General features: G+C 43.9%; 1 protein-coding gene across 1 annotated transcript in view; it reads right to left on the bottom strand.

Annotated features, from left to right (window-relative positions):
* Positions 1-10931, bottom strand: part of LOC143859663 (mitochondrial import receptor subunit TOM40-1-like) — a 52462-nt gene extending 41531 nt beyond the window's left edge. The window contains exons 1-5 of the mRNA XM_077370313.1: positions 10628-10931; positions 4824-4905; positions 4640-4739; positions 4419-4514; positions 4246-4296 (exon numbers count right to left, since the gene is read on the bottom strand). Of these exons, the coding sequence (XP_077226428.1) occupies positions 4246-4296; positions 4419-4514; positions 4640-4739; positions 4824-4905; positions 10628-10778 (480 nt within the window). The 5' untranslated portion in view covers positions 10779-10931. The remainder of the gene's footprint in view (positions 1-4245; positions 4297-4418; positions 4515-4639; positions 4740-4823; positions 4906-10627) is intronic.
* Between the last annotated feature and the right edge of the window lie 14904 nt (positions 10932-25835).

Below are 25835 nucleotides of genomic sequence, written 5' to 3'. Positions count from 1 at the left end.
TTCCTTCCTTCACCAAAATATCTTCCATTCCATTTGTCGATTCTCAAACAATGATACAAAGAATGATTGATTGCAATGCAAAGATCTACAATTTCGATAATAATTGATATGAGATGCCATGGGCCCTAAGAGGATTTTTTCAGCCCATGAAATCAAATTGCTTGAATCGCCTTCAATAATGCAAGTGCCACTAAAGTACTCTTTGAAAATGCTTAGATAAGAGCCTCTGCTTCTGCTACATTTGCATCTGTCAAACCGCATGGCCCAGAAACATTTGAGAACCTATCCTAAATGGTTTATATATAAAGATACCTCCTAAAACATTATAATAGGTAAATATTGGGAATTTCAGAAGGTTAAGTAAATAAAATGTTTTATTTTCATGTAAAAGACATTATTATTCTAGAAGTGTCGCAGTGGAACCTAAAGTACTGGAATCTGTCATGTGTCCGACACGGATATGTCGCCCATCGAAAAGAATTAATGTAACATAGGGTAAAACATCCCAAGTAGAATTGAGTTCAAGCTTTCCAATCACATGTGATCTAGCACAGTTTTTTGTCATTCAAGGTGATTAGCAGCTCAAGAGGACTTTGCTTCTTGAATGGAATCTAAAGGCCAAGGTTTTAAATTTCAGTTTCGATCTCGGCTTCGGTCATCACGAAAATGGAAACATTTTGATTTCGGTCAGAAATTTCGGTGGAATCACAAAGCATTATGGAAACTTACGCAAAAGATGCTAACTTTAAGATGAAACTTCAGGAAATGCTAGAATAAGCACAAATACACTCAGAACCCATCACATAAGCAAGAGAACCATCCCTTTTCTGAAGCCTAGCAAGACAACCATTTACAAATGGTTTAACAACATCGAACACCAAGTGACATGCGTTGTCACACATGTTTGATAATTCAGTATGTACCACGTTTCACATGTAATTCATATAAATATTTATACATAATACATACACCACATTATACAAATATAATTACGTAATACATTGATATAGTATACCACTAATACACTGTGGTTTTTGTTTCAATATGCATTTTGGTTTCGGTAATGCGTTTCAGTGGAGATGGAGACGGAAGGAAAGGTCACATACCATCAACTACTACTTGAGGTTAGCCAAGTTGCATTGGAACAGCCCACAACCAACAATCAATGGTTCAAAGTCAGATTGTTGGATTCAGAGACATAGAACAGGTTACGGATTGCAAGTTAAAGATCATGGTTCCAAGAACTGCAATGACAGCTGGCTAACATCATGATACTAAAAGATTACAGGTACTTCTCAGGATAAAGTCAAATTATCATGACGTTACGTATATAATATCATTTCAAATAATTATCATCATAATATCGCGATAAACTAAAATTTATTGGGGATTTATTTTAACATAACAGGTCCTAAAGATCTTGCAAAGCTGTCTGCCATTACCGATTGAGAAGCATATCAATTGCAACCCAATGGCCAGTAACAAAGTCGCTCGATGAGATGAAACTGGCCAATGATGCTTCTGCTAAAGGCTTATGTTTCTATATACGAGGCCATCGCAATTACAAAAGTCCAAGAGCAAAGACAGGAGGTAGTGGGAGGAATCTTTCTATCGTCAAACCATTGTAGTTTCAGAGATCATGTTGAATGATGACTAGAACCTAGAAGCACGAAAATTTGATTGAAGTGTCTTTTTACCTCGAACCCCCAACAATATATCCCCCCCCCCCCCCCGCCCCCCCAACGCGAAAGAAATGTGGACAATCTCGCCCCTCCACACGGGACCAACGTGCGAACTACGAGATCTTCCCCGAGGGATTTTCTCCATCCTCAAGGGCACACAAGAATTACCACGCCCCGGCTTTGATACCATTTGTTGGGACCCGCGTAGAACTCGCCCTTAAAAACCTAGACATTAAGGAGAGGGTGCCCAAGTCCTAATAAACCCATCCACGTCCATTTACTGTTCCGGTGTCGGATCTTTGCTTTCGCGTGGAACTCACAACAGAATAACACAAAGTTCATCACCCAAATTGCTCCATAATGAAAAATCTAGAAATAAGACCCAACCCTTGAGGCAATTTAAACATTAAAAAGAGAAACGAAAGAAAAGAACAATTAAAGTTCAAAAACATCTGTTTTCTTCCAATAACTTAAGAATGACCTAACAAACTCATTTCAGATCCAATATACTGTAGTTGAAACCATGGTTTCAAATTTTGGTTTAGGAATGCATTTCGGTCCTCACCGAAACAGAAATTTCGGCCGAAATCCGACGAAATCAATTAAAATAATATTTTATCTCATACAAAATTTCGGCCGAAATTACTGAAATTTCGGGAAAGTATTAAATAATGAACAAAATCGAGATTTTTGGGTGAAATTCCTTAAATTTTGAACGGAATTTCAGGAAAAACAAAATTTCGAATTTCCGGTCGAAATGTTGTAACGTTTCGGGTTATACCCAATGTCGGTTTCGGTCTCAACCGAAACCCAAAATTTCGGATTTTCGGTCGAGATTTAAAACCATGGTTGAAACTAGGCAGGTCTTCCAACCAGTCTACAAAGGGCAATTCCAACCAAAAGTCATGTGAATTGGTGAGATCTAATATGAAATTACCCAGATCAATTTTCAAATTATGTTTGAAGTTTTCAAGTTCTTCTTACATTGAAAATCATTAACTCGTAATCACTACAAAAGTCCTTTAATAAATATAAAAATGGGGAAATAAATTAAATCACAGTGAGTAGAACAATTAGAGGGGCCTCAATTCTCTTGGAATGTAGCTCTAACAAATAGATGAAGTGAACTTCTCAATTTTCATTTATCATCAGCCTTGTAATAGGATCTAGTACAACAGTACCAAAAAAAAAAAAAACCAATAAAAGTCACGAAAGACTTCTAACAGTGAAAAGTCGCTACCACTTAAAAAAGTTTTTCAAGCTATATATAAAATTGAAAGTATGTACCTAAGAGGGATATCTTTCGCTATCTTGGTTCAATCCTAAATAACGAAGGAGAGATTGAAGAGGATGTTGACCACATAATAAGAGCAGGTTGGTTGAAGTGGAAGCATGCTTCAGGAGTTCTGTGCAATCGTAAAATACCTAAAAAGTTGAAGGGAAAGTTTTATAAGATAGCTGTGAGGCCAGCGATGTTGTACGGCTCAGATTGTTGGACCACCAAGAAGCAGCATGTGCATAAGATGAGTGTAGCGGAGATGCGAATGCTAAGATGGATGTGTGGCCACACAAGGTTAGATCAAATATAAAATGAAGACATCCGTAAAAAGGTGGGGGTGGCACCAATTGAGGAGAAGATGAAAGAGCACCGCTTAGGATGGTTTGAGCACCGCTTAGGATGGTTCCGTCTCAAAAAAGGATGGTTTGGGCATATCCAACGTAGGCCTTTGGATGCTCCAGTGAGAAGAAGTGACTTGTGCCAAGTTGATGGAGTAAAAAGAGGTAAGGGCAGACCGAAAACAACTTGGGTAGAAACAGTAAAGAAAGACTTGAGGGCTAGAAACATAACAAAGAACATGACCTTGGATAGGAGAGAGTGGAAGAAAATGATCCATGTAGACGAACCCAACTAGTGTCAGGGTTAGACTTAGTCAATTTGAGCCGGGTAGATCCTTTCACCTTCTTCATGAAAATTTTCTAAGGGATTCATTAGCTAACCCCAACTAGTTTGGGACAAAGACTTAGTTGAGTTGAGTTGAGTTGAGTATATAAAATTGAAAGTATAAATTAAACTGCAACAGATAGAGCAATTAGTAATTGAAATTCGAAACTCTCTAGGAATCTATCTCTAACAAATAGATGAAGAAAAATCAGCTCTAGCATGCTACAAGCTTGATGGTAACACCGAAATTAGATGGTACAAATGTTTGTTGCCAAATTCTGTTTAATGTTATTGGACCACTTCTGACTGAACTTGACCATATCATTCTACTCCTAGAGCCCTAGACAATCATAAGAAAACTTGGATCCAAAAAATATAATAATGTTTCCTCAGCATTAAAAATATGAAGATGAATAGAGAAGTCACCACAAAAATGTATGCACATGTATGTTATCTTATAACAGCATAGTTTCCGAATGCTATGAAAATAGCAAACTTATTTACCAGTAAATCAATCGCATCATGCCATGGAAAACAGTGAAACTTGAAAAGCCATTGCATCCATCCACAGGATTGAGATCATTAAAACTCATAGACCACATATAAGAGAGAGAGATTTACCTTGTAATCGAAATTGAATGTTCCCTGCGAGAAATGTGGCTCATTTTGAAGCTGGAAAAAATGCAAGACAAATACTAAATATTACATAATTAAAAAAAAAAGAACATATGTGCCCAACATCAAAGAATATCGAGTTACTTCCCTCCATGAATTTGCAAAGTAACAAAACATACCTGCGCATTGATCTTCAGAGTAAGGTTATCAGTAAGGTCCCACTTTGCTCTTGCATTAAGCCTTCCATCAGTCAATATCCTTCCAAAGAGCATCAACTGTAGAAAGCTCATCAAAGATCCCATGCTTTAGTCAGCTATCCAACAAAAAGAAGCCAGCGATAAAGGACTAATAGTTTCATAAGAATATGCTGAAGCTAATGATACTAGTGATAGCCACCAACCTTTGGGTCCAGAAAATTAGCCCCAAACTCATAGTGTGCAGTTGGGACTTTTATGGTTTCAGATGACTGAGAAGGCACCTCTATGGAACCCATAAAGACACTGATGGAGAGTTGACATGGATAGATGTTAGAACCACGCCAAAAGGATATCATCGCCACAAAATGGAGTATAGAGTGAAGCTACCTATGACTCAGTGAAAATCTCTGATTGAGTCCCTTGGTAAAATCAAAGCGCATTCCCTCAAAAAGTTCTGGCTTCAAGGACACTGCAAAAAATGCATCAAAGTAAATTAACATTTAGAAAAGAAAAAAAAAGGAGATCCACAAACGAACACCACACACCTTTATTTATTTTTGCCTTCATGTAACAGTATTTGGATTATTTATAATGAAAGCCAAGACATCTCAATAAGGTGATGAGAGGAAAATTTCATCCTTCCCTGGATGAAAGAGATGATTGGAAAAAACCCATGTGGAAAAGACTTTGACGTTACAGTTGAATAAAATTTGGCATGCAGGGAAGGAACCGTTGCATATCTTCACAGAGATCACACATTACAGTTAGGCATCATACCAATGTCCAAAAACTCATTGGACGATTTTAAACTCACACAAGTCGACTTGGGCTGGAAAGGATCCCAGTATCAACATAAATTGCAATTTATTAAATGAGAAAAAATTGAGAATGTCTCATTGACTTGAGCAAGTTAAACTTGAAAATCAAATGAGTGGTTTTCAGTGGAGTCCAAGTTTTTCGAGCATTCAATCACACGCACAGATGCCGCAGGAAGTTCAAGTAAAAATGATAGGAAGTATGAACAGCTTCTATCACCTATAGTTAAAATTTGTGAAATAGAATATATATATAAATGGGAAAATTCTCAAAAAAATGTGATTTTTATCTGAAAATTTCAAAAAAGGGTGAAGTTGGCTAATTTCTCAAAAAGAGGTGAAACGCATCCCAAGGATCGTTTTAGGACCAAAATGCCCTTGTGTTGGTTTTCCCCCCAAGAAAATAAGCATCGGATCCCAATGCATTTCACCTAACATTTTGACCTTTTTACCTTCTTCCCCACGCCAAAATGAAACTCCATTGTCTAGGAAATGTGGTAGAAATCCATTCAAATTCCATTGCAGAGAGGTGAAAGTCCCCTCTCCTAAAATCAAGATTTTATTGGATCTCTTTATTTTTCTTTGGCTATGAAACCTAAGCTTCTCTTCTATTTACCAATATGTAGTGGTTCTAAGGTATAAATAGTGGTTCCAAGGTATAAATAGCTGATCCAAGGTATAAATAGTAGTTCCATAGTAGAAATATTGCTAGTACTTCATTGGGTGTCAATGTTGCAATGAATTTAGGAACAATGGGTTAAATAGTTGTCTAAAGACTCAGATCTTATGGTGGTTCATAGTTTAGATGGCCTAATACTTGTTCCGAGAGTTTAAATTATGATTACAAAAAGTTATGCACTCAAAAACACTATAAAAAGTGAGAATGAGTTTATTTATAGGGTTTTAAACACTCAGAGCCACTAATTATACCCAGGAACCAGTAATTATACCTAGGAACCACTATTTACTAGTATGTAGTGGTTCCAAGGTATAAATAGTGGTTCCAGAGTAGAAAAAAGGTTGACCTGTATTCGTCTTTAGTACCTGTTTGAGCAAATGGAAAAAAGGTCGACCTGCAGGCCGACCTACATTCGTCTTTAGTACTTGTTTGAGCAAATGAAAAAAAGGTCGACCTGTATTCGTCTTTAGTACCTGTTTGAGCAGATGGTGAAAAGGTCGACCGGATACTCTTTTCTTTTTAGAAGTAGATACAGACATGATCCAATTGGGGGGGCCGGAATATCCAATTGGGGGGCCATGGCCATTACACTATCCAAGCATGCATACACAAAAGGGGATTTTGCTAGTCATTGGAGGGGATGCTGAGTATGTTGAGTTGTGTCGTACTCTGTGCCATTACGGTTAGGATCTTCACAATCTTCATTCAAGTCCACCATAAGATCTGTTTAGACAACTATTTAACCCATTGTTCATAAATTCATTGCAACATTGACACCCAATGAAGTACTATTAGATTGTGTGAAGCAATATTTCTACTCTGGAACCACTATTTATACCTCGGAACCACTATTTACACCTCGGAACCACTACATAGTGGGAAATAGTGGTTCTTAGGTATAATTAGTGGTTCTGAGTGTTTAAAACCCTATAAATAAACTCATTCTAACTTTTTATAGTGTTTTTGAGTGCATAACTTTTTGTAATCACAATTTAAACTCTCGGAACAAGTATTAGGCCATCTAAACTATGAACCACCATAAGATCTAAGTGTTTGGACAACTATTTAACCCATTGTTCATAAATTCATTGCAACATTTACACCCAATGAAGTACTATTAGATTGTGTGAAGCAATATTTCTACTCTGGAACCACTATTTATACCTTGGAACCACTATTTATACCTCGGAACCACAACATAGTGGGAAATAGTGGTTACTAGGTATAATGAGTGCTTCTAAGTGTTTAAAGCCCTATAAATACAGTCATTCTCACTTTTTTAAAGTGGTTTAGACTACATAACTTCTTTTAATCACAATTTAAACTCTCATCACAAGTATTAGGCCATCTAAACTATGAACCACTATAAGATCTGAGTGTTTAGACAACTATTTAACCCATTGTTCATAAATTCATTGCAACATTGAAGCAATATTTTTACTCTGGAACCACTATTTATACCTTGGAACCTATGATTCGTGGACACGTCGGTTTTTTAGTCTAGACTCGTGTCGACACTGACACGGCTGTGGACACGTGTCGACACGCATTCAAACACGTCCACTGAATTTTCCGAGGATTTTCTCTGCAACTTTTTAATTTACACTATGTTTTTTAACTTTTTTAACTTTTTAATATACTGTGTGCCAAGCTTGTCTCTGTAATTGTACATTTTATTCACTGTAAAACTTCTTTTTAACTTTTTACTGTGAAAAGCAGAGATATGATGTGATGGGACCAGCTGTCAATACACCTTACACTTTATTTATTTACTGTGAAAAGCATTCGTCTTTATAACTTTTTAAATTTTATTTACTGTGTAATGCAGATAAGAGGGTTTCATTTTATATTTTATTTTTGTTAAATGTAGACTTATGAGGTGACAGGTTATCCATTATCTGAGACAGGCAGCACCTAACAGATAGCATCTGTCAACATGAATACATTAAAGTGAGGATAGTACGTTTCAAGGATGTATTTACACTTTCGTGGAGGAACAAGGATTACAGTCATTAGATTCAATTGGACACTATGTTCAGGGAAATGATATCAGCACAACCATATTTTGATATTTGCACAGACTATCTTGTCTTCTAGTATTTAAAGACTAGTGAAATCATATCAGCACAACCATATTTTGATATTTTCATAGACCATTTTGTCTTTTAGTATTTAAAGAGTAGTGAAAAGGTTATTTACATCTCCCAAAAGCTCTCACAAGACAATTAAAGAATAAAAAACGGCTGGGTTTGTGGAAATATCAAAATATGGGTGTGCTGAAACCATTTCCCTAGATTTAAAATATTGGAATATGAGTGCAAAAGGAAAACCCTTTTCTATGGTTTGTTTTCCTAGAAGGAAAACCCTCTTTTAGTATCCTTCCTCTTAAATTCATAATTTTACTGTTGGCACTGATTTTTAATATGTGTATGTAGCCGTGTCCCCGTTTCTACATTTTGGAGGGTTGCCGTGTCCGTGTCCACAAATCATAGCTTGGAACCACTATTTATACCTCAGAACCATTACATAGTGGTAAATAGTGGCTCCTAGATATAATTGGTGCTTCTGAGCAAGGTTGCCAGAGCGGGAATCGAAAGCGGGAATCAAAACGGGAATCGAAGGCTCCCAGGAAAAATCCTACTCAAGGTTGCCAGAGCGGGAATCGAAAGCGGGAATCAAAACGGGAATCGAAGGCTCCCAGGAAAAAATCCTACTCAAGGTTGCCAGAGCGGGAATCGAAAGCGGGAATCGAAACGGGAATCGAAGGCTCCTAGGGAAGAATCCTGCTTCCATGCTTCTGAGTATTTAAATACTGGTTCCCAGATATCAACAGTGGTTCCGAGAACAAAATATTGCTTCTACGGATTTAAATAGTGGTTATAATTGTATAGACATGAGTTTCATCCAGGTTTACTCTACATAGAAACATAGAGGGCAATAGAGAGATAGATTATGACAATACACCATAGCATTGTAAAGAGGATGATGACAATAACAAATGCCTAACAAAACCATAACAAATAAACAAGATGATGACAATACACCATAGCATTGTAAGAAACATGTTAAACCTATGCAAATGTATCACAATGGACTTACTTGAGAAGCTTAGGTTTGATAGCCAAAGAAAAATAAAAGATCCAATAAAATCTACATTTTAGGAGAGGGGACTTTCACCTCTCTGCAATGGAATTTCGTTTGGGATTTTTACAACAGACAATGGATTTTGATTTTGGCGTGGGGAAGAAGGTAAAAATGTCAAAATGTTAGGTGAAATGCATTGGGATTTGTTGCTTACGTTCTTGGAGGGAAAGGCAACATAAGGGCATTTTCGTCCAAAAACACTCTTGGGGATGCGTTTCACCCCTTTCTGAGAAATTAGCCAACTTAACCTCTTTTTTTTAGATTTACAGATAAAAATCACAATTTTTTGAGAATTTTCCCTATATATATATATATATATATATGAGAAAACGGTTTCTACACACAAGTGTAGATAAGTTATCTACACACTAGCTTAAAATACAATGGGGGCCCGCATTGTTTGGGTGATCCAAACCATTCATTTGATTGGCCCTCGCATAGATAGGGTGTCCACAAAAAATCAGCTCCATGGATCATCCAAACCCTTCAAACCGTGTAGGCAAAAAATGGACAGATTTGTGAAAGTTTATACACATCCATTTTACCTCCACAAATCGTAGGGTTGGGATGATCCTATGGAGCTGATTTTTTGTGGACACCCTATCTATGTGAGTGCCAATCAAACGAATGGTTTGGATCACCCAAACAATATGCCCTCCACTGTATTTTAAGCTAGTTTGTAGATAACTTATCTACACTTGTGTGTAGAAACCGTGTGTGTGTGTATATATATATATATATCATTGGCACGAGAGACAAGAATACAAGTTGAAGGCAATAACACTTTTGTAAACTAAATACATAGTCCATATGCATCACTAGATAAAGTAGGCATAGTTATCATAGCTATATTAAATAGCATAGGCTCACCCACCCACTTCATCCATCAAAATCCCCCACAATGCAATCTGAATATGCTTATTTTTGTATGCACAAAAGAATATTCAATTTTATGTCAGACGAACTCATAGAAAATACAACTACCAAAGCCTACCATAATGCCTGAGAACCTAAAAACTTTAAATACAGAGAGAGTAAACATTTCAATTCAAAGCCTACTTTCAAGTGGCATAAGCCTAAGCAATCTAAGAATCAAAACACCAAATCAGCCCAAAATGATGTCTCCACAATTTAAATACAATGGACATTTTCTCACTCCATTGCACTCAATGGCAAAAAAAAATAAAAACAGATAGAAACTAAAGGATCGAAAACAAAATTTGACAGAATGGGACAAATAACCGCCTACCAACAGATGCGAAATCCCCTAAATTTTGATTAAAAAAACTGTTCATTGTTTCTTCATCATCAAAAAATATAAAGATAAATAAATGAGGGTTTCATGATGATTTAATCCATGCTTATAATTAAAAATAAGTGAAGTACACATTTGATTAGGGCCCTAAATTAGCAGCCAAAATCAACAAACTGATAAACCTAAAACAATCAACAAATCATATGAAAGAAGAAGAAAAACACTTTTTTCGAAGGAAAACTTTCCAGAAACTTTTCATGTTCTAAAAAACAGTAAAGACAAAAATTTTGAGACCTACTCAAAGCTTCTCTCTGGATTTCTTCATATGGAACAGGACATGGTAGATTCAACCAATCGATTGTCTCATCTTTCTTCTTCTCATTTTCTAACGGAGGACCAACGACAGCGGGCGGAGGAGGAGCGTCGCTATGGCTGACGGAGGACCCCATCCCCTTCAAAAAAATAATGAGATGGTGGAGAAAGGAGAGGTTTAAGGGGGTTCTGGGAGGGTTTTTGTTCGTAGATGTGTCTGAGAATACAGTACTCGAGCGTGTTCGTAGAATACAGTATTTGAACGTATTTTATACGGTTGGGGTTTCCATTACGGGTTCAATGAAAAATATATGACGTATGGGTAACGTAGCATCCCCAAATAGAAGCGATTTACTGATTTAGGGTTTCTTTGTACTACCAAAATGTGTGTTTTGCATAATTGCATGTACACCGTAATGGCAATTTTACATCTCATATTGGGAGATTATTTTTCACACACACCCTTGTAGGATTATGAGCGCCTTGACATAAAAAACGTTAAAGTCTGCCCACAATTCACGTTAAGGTGGGGCGCATAATCCTATGGTGCCTGTTCTCGTTTGCAAAAGTCTGCCGCCAAATGGCATTTGGCAGAATTGCCTAGCAAACCCTTGAAACAAATATACCATGAGGGGTGTTTGGATTTATGGAAAAGAAAATTATAGAATGTAATGCTTTCTTAGAAATATTTTTGGAAAAATTATTAAAAAAATGCAAAGTTTATACTAAATTGTGAATAAAGGGTAGATATTTAAATTTTGTAAAAAAAGGGCTGTCAGGTGAGAGAGTATGAGTTTTAGGACAAATATACCCCCACTTTCATTTTCCCACCATTTTTTATGCTCTAATCCCTATGTTGTTTTCAGCTACCCACTTCACGTTTTTCTTTCTTCTTCCCCTCCCATCCAATGTGAAAAACACCCAGTGCAGTCATTGCCATCCTTTGGAAGCTCCATTGTATTTTGTTAAAAAAAAAAACACCATTACTTGTGACAAATTTGAACTTGGGTGATAAACATAGCTCCAAGTAGGTCCATGCTCCTCTACTTGAATAGGGTTTAACATTTTATGAAGGTTTTCATGTTTTGTTGGGTTTTAACATTTTATGAAGGTTTTCATTGTTTTCATTGTTTTGTGTTGAAAAAAACAGAGAAATTACCCAAGTTGTTCTATGTTTGTTGTATAATTGTTTTCATTATTTTCTTGGGTTTTAAAAGAAAGTTAGAACCACCATTTTCTCTGTTGGAAAAAGACCATCACTTGTTTCTACCCAATTTGGTTCGTACTGGTTCCGGGGTAAAAAATGTCGCTTTGTACTGGTTCCGGCGTATAAAATGTAGTTCCCTAGTGGTTCCGAGGTATAAAATTTGGTTTCGTACTAAGTTCAAGGGTATAAAATGTGGTTCCTTAGTGGTTATGGGGTATGAAATGTGGTTCCCTAGTGGTTCCGGCGTATAAAATGTGGTTCCCAAGTGGTTCCGGGGTTGAAAATGTGGTTCCCTAGTGGTTCCAGGGTATAAAATGTGGTTCCCTAGTGGTTACGAGGTATAAAATGTGGTTCCGTAATGGTTGCGGAGTATAAAATGTGGTTCCCTAGTGGTTCCAGGGTATAAAATGTGGTTCCCTAGTGGTTACGAGGTATAAATGTGGTTCCGTAGTGGTTGCGGGGTATAAAATGTGGTTCCCTAGTGGTTCCGAGGTATAAAATGTGGTTCCGTAGTGGTTCGGGGGTATAAAATATGGTTTTCTAGTGGTTCCGGGGTATGAAATGTGGTTCCCTAGTGGTTCCGGCGTATAAAATTTGGTTCCCAAGTGGTTCCGGGGTATAAAATGTTGTTCCATACTAGGTTCAAGGGTATAAAATGTGGTTCCCTAGTGGTTCTGGGGTATGAAATGTGGTTCCCTAGTGGGTCCGGCGTATAAAATGTGGTTCCCAAGTGGTTCTGGGGTAGAAAATGTTGTTCCCTAGTGGTTCTGGGGTATAAAATGTGGTTCCCTAGTGGTTACAAGGTATAAAATGTGGTTTCATAGTGGTTGCGAGGTATAAAATGTGGTTCCGTAGTGGTTCTGAGGTATAAAATGTGGTTCTCTAGTGGTTCTCATGTATAAAATGTGGTTCAGGGGTATAAAATATGGTTCCCTAGTGGTTCCGGAGTATGAAATGTGGTTCCCTAGTGGTTCTGGCGTATAAAATGTGGTTTTCAAGTGGTTATGGGGTATAAAATGTAGTTCCATAGTGGTTCCGGTGTATAAAATGTGGTTCCCTAGTGGTTCCAGGGTAGAAATTTGGTTCCCTAGTGGTTCTGAGGTATAAAATGTGTTTCCCTAGTGGTTACGATGTATAAAATGTGGTTCCGTAATGGTTGCGGGGTATAAATTATGGTTCCGTAGTGGTTCCCAGGTATAAAATGTGGTTCCGTAGTAATTCCGAGGTATAAAATGTGGTTCCATAGTGGTTCAGGGGTACAAAATATGTTTCCCTAGTAGTTCCAGGGTATGAAATGTGGTTCCGTAGTGGTTCTGACATATAAAATGTGGTTTTTAAGTGGTTCCGGGGTATAAGATGTGGTTCCCTAGTGGTTCCGGTGTATAAAATGTGGTTTCCTAGTGGTTTCAGGGTAGAAAATATGGTTCCCTAGTGGTTCCGAGGTATAAAATGTGTTTTCCTAGTGGTTACGAGGTATAAAATGTGGTTCCGTAGTGGTTGTGGGGTATAAAATGTGATTCCGTAGTGGTTCCCGGGTATAAAATGTGGTTCCGTAGTGGTTCAGTGGTATAAAATATGGTTTCCTAGTGGTTCCGGGGTATGAAATGTTGTTCCCTAGTGGTTTCGGCGTATAAAATGTGGTTTAAGTGGTTCTGGGGTATAAGATGTGGTTCCCTAGTGGTTCCGGTGTATAAAATGTGGTTCCCTAGTGGTTCCAGGGTAGAAAATATGGCTCCCTAGTGGTTCTGAGGTATAAAATGTGTTTTCCTAGTTGTTCCGGGGTATAAAATGTGGTTCCCGAGTGGTCCCGGGGTAAAAAATGTGGTTCCCTAGTGGTTATGGGGTAGAAAATATGGTTCCCCAGTGGTTCCGAGGTATAAAATGTGGTTCCGTAGTGGTTGCAGGGTATAAAATGCGGTCCCTAGTGGTTCCGAGGTATGAAATGTGGTTCCCTAGTAGTTCCGGGGTAGAAAATGTGGTTCCCTAGTGGTTCCTAGGTATAAAATGTGGTTCCAGAGTGGTTGCGTGGTATAAAATGTGGTTCCCTAGTGGTTCCGAGGTATAAAATGTGTTTTTCTAGTGGTTCCGGGCTATAAAATGTGGTTCCCAAGTGGTACCGGGGTAAAATATGTGGTTCCCTAGTGGTTCGGGGTAGAAAATGTGGTTCCCTAGTGGTTCCGAGGTATAAAATGTGGTTCTGTAGTGGTTGTGGAGTATAAAATGTGGTTCCCTAGTGGTTTCGGGGTATGAAATGTGGTTCCCAAGTGGTCCAGGGGTAAAAAATGTGCTTCCCTAGTGGTTCCGGGGTAGAAAATGTGATTCCCTAGTGGTTCCGAGGTATAAAATGTGGTTCCGTAGTGGTTGCGGTGTATAAAATGTGGTTCCCTAGTGGTTCCGAGGTATAAAATGTGTTTCTATAGTGGTTCCGGTATATAAAATGTGGTTCTCGAGTGGTCCCGGGGTAAAAAATGTGGTTCCGTAGTGGTTCCGGGGTAGAAAATGTGGTTCCTTAGTAGTTCAGAGGTATAAAATGTGGTTCACTAGTGGTTCAGGGGTATAAAATGTTGTTCCCTAGTAGTTCCACGCGCCAACCAGCTTTACCGTTGGCTTGCCCCTGGAGGGCAGTGCGTCCTGAGTTGGTGCGAGACTTGAGACCTCAGGAGCTTTCCTTTTCTGGCCCTGGCCCCTGCCGAAGGCCCTTTGCCTCACCTTCTCCAACTGGGACTGCTTCTTCATTTCTGAAATTCAACAGGACAAACAAAAATCGGTCAGGAACGAAGGAAAGAAAAGAGGAACTCAAAAGCAAGACTAGCCACATACATGCCGGGGTCGCAGTACTAATGCCGAGCCGGACCAGAATCTCTTCCCTAGAGAACTCGTCACAATGGATCATGCCCGTTCGTTGCAGCTCGTCACAGACTAGAGCAAACGTGAGCCTATCATCGCCTTATAAGCTCGGCTTGCGACTCAACGCAAGCATGTTCAGCGTATCCCATTTTAATGGAACCGGCCATGGCTCAGAGAGCTCGCTGTCCTCAACGTAGAAAAACCTATATTTCCACTTGTGAATAGAAGTTGAGATGCCTGTGATCATCTTCACCTCGGGGCGCTGGCTGATATAAATCCAACCCCCATCCTTGTGGCTCTCCAGGTGTGCACACAAGCGGAACAAAGGTATGGACAGGTTCCTTTCGAGACGACCTTAGACTAGATATATGAACCTAACTAGCGTCCTCCATGAGTTCGGTGCAACCTGGGCCGGCGCCAGGCTGTAATATCGGAGGACCTCGGCAAAGAAGGGATGCAGAGGGAACCTAAGCCCGGCTCTTATGGACTCATCATAAATACAGACGTCGTCACTCTCATTGCTGGCCCTATCCCCCTCTATTGCCGCCCTCAGTTTGAATCGCTCAGGAATGCAATATATGTCCCTAACTTCCCCTAGCCTGACTCATCAAGGATATTCTCCTCGTACAGAGCCTGAATGTTGTACTGGGGATTGGCTTCCATCCGAGCCGCAACTATAACCTCAACAGCCCAGCCCGGAACGAAAGTGGTGGACGCCTCCACAACATCACTACCCCCACTCGCCTCTGCTCGGAAGTAGCTATCCGTTGGGGCCGGGGTGGTCTTTAAATCCAAAATCACATCGTCCCTACATCTATGACCTCTACACTAAGACTAGAACTCGCCATATACGGGCCGTGAACCCTGGGCGAATTCGTTTGGGTCCTCTCCGACGAATTGGACCCTGAGCTACTAGAAGATGCGTACTCCCCTGAAGACGACCTAGAGCCAGACTCAGAACTAGAGGTACTACCGGATAAGGGGCGTAGGAAAAGAATTCAAATAAAGATGAGCTAAAAGAAGTTTACTGGTCTGAAGAGAGGCTCCTAATTTGCAGACGACCCCAACCACAAGCTACAAGAGCCGAACAGGCAGAGCAAGATAAAGCAAAGAGGCAAAAGTAAAAAGTGAAAAATGAAGGGTGAAAACCTCTTCTTATAGCCTCTAGGCTTGAGGTGGTTCATGTTCACGAGCCAGGTGGTGCCACGTGTCCCTCATTAATGAAGGGCACACACTGCAAGGCAAGCGTACGTATACATATAAGGGTATAATACGTGCGTGTATGGCCTATGTACGCGCCTTCTACATATAGGGATGGATGTGAAAAATCTCCCAACTGTTTGGGCGCAGAAAATCATCCAAGTATTTGTGAGGGTCCCAAGCCGGCTAGGATATGGCGCGTTCAGAAAACGACAAAAATCTAGTTGTCTCCAGCCGGCCAGAATATAATGCGTTTCACAAAACGACAAAAATCTGGTCGTCCCAAGCCGACCAGTATAAAGCGCGTTTCAGAAAACGACAAAACTCTGGTCGTCCCCAGCCAACCAGAATATAACGTGTTTCGCAAAACGACAAAAATCTGGTCGTCCCAAGCCGGCCAGGATATGACGCGTTCAGAAAACGACAAAAATCTGGTTGTCCCAAGCCGGCCATAATATAACACGTTTCGCAAAACGACAAAAATCTTGTTGTCTCAAGCCGGCGAGAATATAGCGCATTTCAGAAAACGACAAAAATCTGGTCGTCCCCAGTCGGCCAGAATATAACGCGTTTCGCAAAACGACAAAAATCTGGTCGTCCCAAGCCGGCCAGGATATGGCGCGTTCAGAAAACGACAAAAATCTGGTCGTCCCCAGCCTGCCAGAATATAACGCGTTTCGCAAAACGACCAAAATCTGCCTGTCTCAGGCCGCCCAGATGGCTTGGCCGGACAGATTTCACTCCAAGTTTCTGCCCGTCCCAGGTTGCCCAGATGGCTTGGCTGGACAGATTTAACTCCAAGTTTCTGCCTGTCCCATGCCGCCCAGACGGCTTGGCCGGATAGATTTCACTCCAAGTTTCTGCCCATCTCAAACCGCCCAGATGGCTTGGCCGGACATATTTCACTCTAAAAATCTGCTCGTCTCAGGCGGCCCAGATGGCTTGGCCGGACAGATTTCACTCAGAATTTCTGGCCGTCCCAGGCCACCCAGATGGCTTGGCCGGACAGATCATTTCACTTCATTTTTCCAGCCGCTCTGGAGCACAGCCTCATACTTCCCCAAATCACCACAATGACTTGGAGAACTGGGGGACAACTGATGGGGTATGAAAAGCAACAACCAATTAGCTGTCGACACGTGGCCCTTAAAGGGCCCACCACGAATTCGGCACTTGCCCAGGGATACTCTGGTAATATGCCAAGAGCAGGTAAACCTAAACCCACAAATGGGCCGACACCTGTCCTGGGGTAGGTAATTCAACCACCCCAGGGCTCTCTCCATAAAAAGCCTCATGAGGCTCAAAGAAGGGGGTAATAACTTCTGAACTACCACTCTTAAAGTTTTGGCTCTGCACTTTTGCTAATACTGACTTGAGTGTCGAAGGGCCCGTCCGGAGTACGACTCCGGGTTGGTCTTCTGACCTCGTGCGCTCTTGTGCATGGCTTCATTCCTTCAGCTCAGTCCCTTGGGCCCGCCAGATCAGCTCTTTCGTCACTCCCGCATCCGTTACCAATTTTAGGCATAACATTAAGCATCAAATCATACCTGTCTAGCCTTCTCAGTCATTACCTACTTAAAGTTACTTGCACTTGATGGGATAGTGCAAACAAATCAATCAGTAACATAATAAGAGCAGGTTCTTTTTTGTTGCTCATTAGGGTCGTCTTAGCAAATGTTCTTGGTTGTATTTCAATCATATATCTCACGTTCTCTCCTCACTGGAACATTTTTCTCTCTTACTTATTGATGGGGTGTGAAAACACCAGCCTCTCACAGGTCGCCACCTGTCCCAGAGTAGGTGAGCTGCAGCCTCTCACAGGCTGCCACCTGTCCCAGAGTAGGTGAGCTGCAGCCTCTCACAGGCCGCCACCTGTCCCAGAGTAGGTGAGCTGCAGCCTCTCACAGGCCGCCACCTGTCCTGGACACCTGTCCAGGACACCTCACCAGATTTTCCTATAAATAGAGGATCAAAGCTCAGACCAATGGGTAATGCAAAAACCCTCTTCTCCACCCAAAACTCTTAGACATCTCCCCTTCACTCCTGCTCATACTGACTTGAGTGTCGAAGGGCCTGTCCGGAGTAAAACCCGGTCTGGTCTTCTGACCTCGCTTGCCTTGTGCAGGACTCAGCCCTCGTAGCAGGACTCGTTCTCGACCACCTCACTCCTCGTTCACTCCGGTCCCTCAGGACTCAGCTCCCCTAGTCATCCAGCTCAGCTCTCACGTCACTGCTGTACCTGTTACCGATTTTAGGTCTAACAGATTGGCGCCATCCATGGGACCGCAGAACTAAAAGCTGTCCTTACACATCCCACTCACAAAAATGGCAGGACGCAAGAGTACGCGTATGCCTACTGCGCGGGCGCGGACTACCCAAACCGCGCTACCCCGCAGGACCCGGAGTGAGCGAATTGCATCACTAGTAGTAGCAGCTTCTGCTACAGCAGAGCAGAGCCCGGCTCGCTCAGAACATCTGAATCCCTTGCCCACCCCGGAGCAGGTTCAAGCTCTATTTCAGCAGATGACAGCCCTCGTTGGGCAGTACCAGCAACTACTTCAAGTGCCCCCTCAACCTCCCCCAGAGGCTCCACGATCTGTCCAAGGAAGGCCAGACGTCCACAGGGGAGAGTCATCACACCATGGTGAGGGCCGAACTCATCATTCCACCAGACAAGTCCCTCACCCCGCGACGAGGCATGCCCAAACAGAGCCTCATCACCGTGAAAGGTCGCGTTCCCCCTCCGCACAGAGGCGCCGAGCTCATGAAGATCGTGCGCCACCAGCGAAACGCCGACCTCGTCGTATGAGTCGGGAGAGCCAATCCGGCTCCGCGGCGAGCCAGTCTGTGGAAAGGATCAGGTCCTTGGACCACAGGACGGATCCGCTGCTACAGAGAATGGAGGAGATGGATCATCGGATAGAGGAACTGGCGAAGGACCAGAGCCGGCCCGTCTCCAGGGCATTCTCAAGCAGGACGCCATTCACTGATGATGTTCTGGGTGCCCCAGCACCCAGAGGGTTTAAAATGCCCGCCGTCCCTCAGTATGACGGCACTACAGACCCCGTGGACCACTTGGAGACGTTCAGAACAATTATGCTCCTCCACGGAGCTTCCGACGGCTTTCTTTGCAGAGCGTTTCCAACGACGCTAATTGGCGCGGCAAGAGACTGGTATTCCAGGATCAAACCGAACTCCATCAACAATTTTGATGATTTTGGAGAGGATCTTGTCCGCCACTTCATGAGCAGCCGCAGGCCAAGGAAAACAACAGCTTCCCTGATGGCCTTGCGACAGGACGACAACAAGCCTCTGAAGGTGTTCGTCCACCGATTCAACAGGGAGGCACTTCAAGTGCCAAATCTAGATCCCTCAGCAGCAATGAATGCGCTCCTCGCAGGCGCCAGGTCTAATGAATTCCGTCGAGCGGTGGCTCGACAAAATCCGCACTCACTAGCGGATCTTATGGCCGGGGCAGAAGAGTACATAACGGTGGAAGAAACACTGGCAGCTCTTAATTCAAATCGGAGGATAACCTCTGAAGAGAAGAATCTCCCTAAGCAGCGCAGGGAGGATAAACCTCCCAGGAGAGAGAAGTCTCCGCCTCCTCAGAGAAGAGAAGAAAACTTCACGCCTCTCAACACCTCCAGAAAGCACATACTAGCGGCGATCAGCGAAGAAGAGTTCGTGAAGTGGCCTGCTAGAATGATCTCCAAGGGAAACAGGAGAGATCCTTTAAAGTACTGTCGGTTCCACAAGGACCACGGCCACGACACAGATGATTGTTGGCAACTCAAGCAGGAAATTGAGCAACTCATCAGCCGGGGCTATTTGAAAAAGTATATCCGAACTGACAGCCGCAACCAAGAGCGCAGAGGAAAGAGCCCCCAGGGCCGCAGCCCTCGAAGATCACAGAAGCCCCCTGCTCGGGACAAAACCCCTCAGCTGGCCGATGCGCAGCCTGAGGCACCCCAATCTCAGCCAAGGGGGGTCATCGGTACAATTATGGGTGGGCCTGCGGCTAGGGGCACCTCCTCTACCGCTCGCAAAGCATATGCACTGCGAGTGAACGCCGTGCACACAACCAGCAAAAAGACGAGAGCGGAGAATGAGATCTCCTTCTCAGATGCAGATCTGGATAATCTTATCCTGCCCCACGACGATGCACTGGTTTTAACCATGCTCGTTGCCAACTGGGAGGTGAAGAAAATCCTCGTAGACAATGGGAGTTCGGCGGACATTCTATACTACCACGCCTTCGAGAAAATGATGATAGGCGACGACCGTCTGAAGCCGGCGAACTCAGATTTATTTGGCTTCTCCGGAGAGGTCGTGAAAGTGGTGGGGCAGATCGAGCTCCCTGTTCTTGTCGGAGATCCACCTTGTCAAGCTTTCGCCATGGTCAACTTTCTGGTAGTAAGGGCCACTTCGGTCTATAATGCTATCTTGGGACGGCCTGGCCAGAACCTCATCCGTGCAGTAGCCTCGGCCTACCACCAAAAAATGAAGTTCATAACCCCCAATGGTGTGGGGGAAGTTCGAGGAGATCAGCCTCAATCCAGAGAGTGCTACGCAATGGCACTCAAAGGCAAAAATGCAGTGGAATCACTGCCAATTGAACTGCTCGATGTAAGGGACGAGCTCAGAGGGACTCAACCTGCTGAAGACCTCCTCTCCATCCCACTGTGCCCAGAGGACAGTGAGAAAGTCGCTCTGATAGGTTCCTTCCTCAGCACCAGCTCACCAATTTTCTCCAGAACAATGCAGATGTCTTTGCATGGGTTCCTGCCGATATGCCCGGCATTGATCCAGAGATCAGCACACACAAGCTCGGTGTTGATTCAACCTGTAGACCGGTGAAGCAGAAGAGACGACATTTCGCCTTCGAAAGGCGGCAGGCGATAAAAGAAGAAGTGGAGAGGCTTCTGAAGGCTGACTTCATTCGCGAGATTCGATACCCGGACTGGTTGGCAAACGTAGTCCTAGTCAAGAAGACTAATGGGAAATGGAGGACCTGCGTCGACTTCACCGATCTGAACAAGGCTTGTCCTAAGGACAGCTATCCACTCCCGAAGATCGACCAACTCATTGACGCCACAGCGGGTCATGAACTGTTGAGCTTCATGGACGCCTTCTCCGGATATAATCAGATCAGGATGTACGAGTCGGATATACCAAAGACCTCATTCGTCACAGATCAAGGGACTTACTGCTACCGAGTTATGCCCTTCGGCCTCAAAAATGCCGAAGCTACTTACCAAAGGCTTGTGAACAGACTTTTTCAGAACCAGATCGGCCGTAACATGGAAGTCTATGTAGACGATATGCTGGTCAAAAGTCGGAGTGCGCAGGATCATGCGTCTGATCTCAGAGAAACATTCCAGGTCCTGAAGAAGCACAACATGAAACTTAACCCCACCAAGTGCACATTTGGTGTCAGCTCGGGGAAGTTCTTAGGATTCATGGTGAGCCAGCGAGGGATAGAAGCAAACCCAGAAAAGATCAGAGCCGTCATGGAGCTTACTGCTCCAAACACCATCAGGGAAGTCCAGCGGCTCACGGGAATGATAGCGGCGTCGGGTCGCTTTATCTCCAAATCAGCGGAAAGGTGCCTCCCCTTTTTCAGCGCGGTCAAGGGACTCAAGATTGCGCCCTGGACGGAAGAATGCCAGATCGCATTCGAAGAGCTGAAAAGATATTTGTCCTCTCCGCCATTATTAACAAAGCCGGAGCCGGGCGAGGAGCTATTTTTGTATCTCTCCATCAGCTCCACGGCTCTGGCAGCTGTCCTCGTCCGTGAAGAGCACCGCCAGCAAAAATCTATTTATTATGTCAGCAAGGTTCTTCACGACGCAGAAACAAGGTACCAGTGGGTCGAGAAATTGGCTTACGCGCTGGTAATGGCCGCTAGGAAGTTAAGGCCGTACTTCCAAGCTCACACTGTAAAGGTCTTGACTGATCAGCCACTTCGACAAGTTCTCCATCGACCAAATATCTCCGGGCGACTTGTGAAATGGGCTGTAGAGCTAAGCGAGTTCGATATTCAGTACGCACCCAGGCCAGCTATCAAGGCCCAAGTACTGGCAGATTTTGTAGCCGAGTGCACTATCCCCCAGCAGGTCGCCGACCCTGAAGCATTGCAGCTCCCAGTTGTAGAGAAAGTAGTCCCTGAAGAGCGTATGACAGAGGAAATTCGGACGGAAATCAGGCCACCGTCAGTCGGACAGGACTCCATAACCAGCACACCGACTTGGGAAGTATATGTCGACGGATCTTCAAATAAAAACGGCTGTGGAGCTGGCCTCATCCTCACTGGGCCTGATGAGTTCACTGCGGATTACGCCCTGAGATTCGGGTTCCGTGCATCAAATAATGAGGCGGAATATGAGGCCCTCCTTGCCGGAATGAGCCTAGCGATTCAGACCGGCGCCCAAAAATTGAAAGCATACTGCGACTCGCAGCTGGTAGCAAACCAGATCCAAGGGGTCTACGAAGCCCGAGACGAGCGTATGATTAAATACCTCGCCGAGGTTCGCCAACTTTCCAGCCGGTTTGCAAGTTTTGAGGTCATCAGAGTACCAGGAACAGAAAATGCCAAAGCTGACGTGCTGTCAAAACTGGCTGCCTCTGGATATACCACTCTCGGAAGCATACACATGGAGTTTCTACAAAGGTCCAGCATCGACAGTTAAGCCATGGAAGTCATGCAGGTGGAAGATGAGCCGTGTTGGATGGATGAGATCATGAGTTATCTGCGCGATGCTAGACTCCCGGAGGATAAGAAGGAAGCTCGTAAGGTGATACAGAGAGCTGCCCGATTCTCCCTCAGTGGTGACAATCTATACAAAAGGTCATATACTCTCCCATATCTGAAGTGTCTGAGGCCGAGCGACGCCGCGTATGCACTACAAGAGACTCATGAAGGAATTTGCGGAGAACATCTGGGGGACAAAGCTCTGGCGATAAAGGTGCTGCTCAGATGACTGTATTGGCCTACTATCAGGCAGGATGCCCTGGATCTGGTTAAAAGGTGTGAGAAGTGTCAGAAGTTCTCTCCTACCATCCACCAGCCCGCCGTAGCAATGGCTCCAATTATTAGTCCGCTCCCCTTCGCAGTATGGGGGATGGACATCCTGGGCCCTTTCCCACCGGCCTCTGGAAAGCACATGTTCGTGGTAGTGGCGATCGACTATTTCACTAAGTGGGTGGAGGCAGAACCTCTGGCCCAGATCACCAAGCAGAATGTGCAGAACTTCTTCTGGAAGGCAGTAGTCTGTAGATTTGGGATTCCCCGTATCTTGATCACAAACAACGGCAAACAGTTCGACTGCCGGAACTTTCGAAAGTTCTGCTCGGACTTAAAGATTGAACAGAGATTCACTTCGGTTGCCCACCCCCAGACCAATGGGCAAACGGAAGTAACTAATAGAATCCTGCTTCAGGGGATAAAGAAGAGGCTGGATGAAAAAGCTGGCCGATGGGCAGATGAGCTCTATCACGTTCTGTGGGCTTACCGCACTACTCCTCGCACGACGACTGGTGAATCGCCATTCAACCTCTCCTTTGGTACTGAGGCTGTGATACCAGTCGATATAGGCGCTCCGTCTCCCAGAATCACCAGCTTCAACGAGCAGCTTAACGGCGACGAGCTCCGTGCCGATCTCGACTTACTAGAAGAAATCCGGGAAGAATCTCGAATCCGGGTCGCCGCTTATAAGCAGAGGGTATCAAATTATCACAACTCCAAGATTCGCCCCAGAGAATTCAGGACAGGAGATTTGGTCCTGAGAAAGGCAGCCGTCTCCCAACCGACGAAAGTCGGGAAACTCTCCCCGACTTGGGAAGGGCCATATCGAGGGAAAGAAGTTATCCGGCCAGGAAGCTATAAGCTGGAGACACTGGAGGAGCACTTATTACCTCACGCATGGAACTCCAAAAATCTCAGGAGATATTATCAATAGACAAAATGTACGGCGTAAAAAGGTGACTTTGTAAATTTGTTGTTATAAATAAATAATCTTTTTTGCAGACTTTGTTTCACTCTTACTCTAACCGGCCGTGGACGAGATACAAGAACCCAGTCAGTAGTCTCCATGAGTTCGGAGCTACTTGAGCTGGGGCCAGTCCGTAGTATCGAAGCACCGCTGCGAAGAATGGGTGCAAAGGAAATCGGAGTCCCGCCCTCATCGACTCCTCATAAATACAGAGATCTCGACTCTCGTTATAGGCTCTGTCTCCCTCTATAGCTGCCTTCAGTTCAAATCTTGGAGGCACACAGTACTTATCCCTAATGTCGCCTAGCATGGACCTGGTGAGGTAGTTCTCTTCGACTAGAGCTCGCATGTTGTATTTTGGGTTGGCATCCATCCGCGCTCTAGCGACTACCTCCACCGCCTGACCAGGAGGGAATGTTATAGACGCCTCAGCAACGTCACTTTCAACACTCCCTTCTGCTCGGGAGAGACTACCAGTGGGGAGTGGAGTGGCGTTCAAGTCTAAAAACACCTCCTCCTTGTCCCCTTTATCGTCGCTATCTACAAGATCTACCCTAGCGGACGTCCTAGCCATTACAGGCTCCTGCGGCGGCCTAAATTCTGAACTACTGCTAGTGGAGGACTCCGTACCAGACTCGGAACTCGAATTACTATCAGATATGTAGTAAAGAGAAGGGCTGAGAGGAATACCGGTGAGTGGAGCTCGTCAAGTCCTTGCGTAACTCGAACTGCGAACTGCGAACTGTGAACTGAGAACTGAGAACTGAGAAGTCGAAGCTCCCAGAGCAAGAAAAAGAAGAAAAGATGAAAAGTAAAAAGTAAAAAATGAAAGGGGGTAAACCTCCTTTTATAGCTTTTCAGAGGCGGTGGGGCATTAAATACGACGCACGCATCTCGAGGACACTCGAATGGCGCCACGTGTCCCATATTTATGACGGACACATTCTCCCACTCAAAAATACGATCAAGCACGCGCGTGTTCCTACGTGCATGAAAATTCACATCTCCGCTCCGTACTACATGCTCCGCACTCCATGCTCCATACTCCGTACTCCATGCTCCGTACTCCATGCTCCGTACTCGATGCTCCGCACTCCGTACTGGATCTTTAAAGCCGAACTGGATATAACACGTTTCAACAAGACGACAAAAATCAGTCCGGCAAAAGCCGAACTGGATATAACGCGTTTCAACAAAATGACAAAAATCAGTCCGGTCCGAACCGCACTGGCCGCAAGACGACAAAAATCAGTCCGGCAAAATCCGAACTGAATATAACGCGTTTCAACAAAACGACAAAAATCAGTCCGGTCCGAACCGCACTGGCCGCAAGACGACAAAAAACAGTCCGGCAAAATCCGAACTGGATATAACGCGTTTCAACAAAACGACAAAAATCAGTCCGGTCCGAACCAGACTCAACTTCCAGCCGGACTCCGGACTGGATCTCCGGACTCAACTTCCAGCCGGACTCCGGACTGGATCTCCGGACTCAACTTCCAGCCGGACTCCACTTCCAGCCGGACTCCGGACTGGACCTCCGGACTCAACTTCCAGCCGGACTCCGGACTGGATCTCCGGACTCGACTTCCAGCCGGACTCCGGACTGGATCTCTGAACTTAGTTTTCTGACTCACTCCCAGACAATGCCTACCCGTTAAGAGAATCGATTGATCACACTTTCCCAAGTCTCTCAATGACTTGGAAAACTGGGGGGCAACTGATGGGGTGTGAAAACACCAGCCTCTCACAGGCCGCCACCTGTCCCAGAGTAGGTGAGCTGCAGCCTCTCACAGGCCGCCACCTGTCCCAGAGTAGGTGAGCTGCAGCCTCTCACAGGCCGCCACCTGTCCTGGACACCTGTCCAGGACACCTCACCAGATTTTCCTATAAATAGAGGATCAAAGCTCAGACCAATGGGTAATGCAAAAACCCTCTTCTCCACC

This window comes from Tasmannia lanceolata, unplaced genomic scaffold, assembly GCF_043159265.1.
Source record: "Tasmannia lanceolata isolate RefF3 unplaced genomic scaffold, GAP_Taslan_0.1 ptg000035l, whole genome shotgun sequence".
NCBI lineage: Eukaryota > Viridiplantae > Streptophyta > Magnoliopsida > Canellales > Winteraceae > Tasmannia > Tasmannia lanceolata.
Note: the sequence above shows the minus strand (reverse complement) of the source record. Positions and strands in the feature narration are given on the sequence as shown.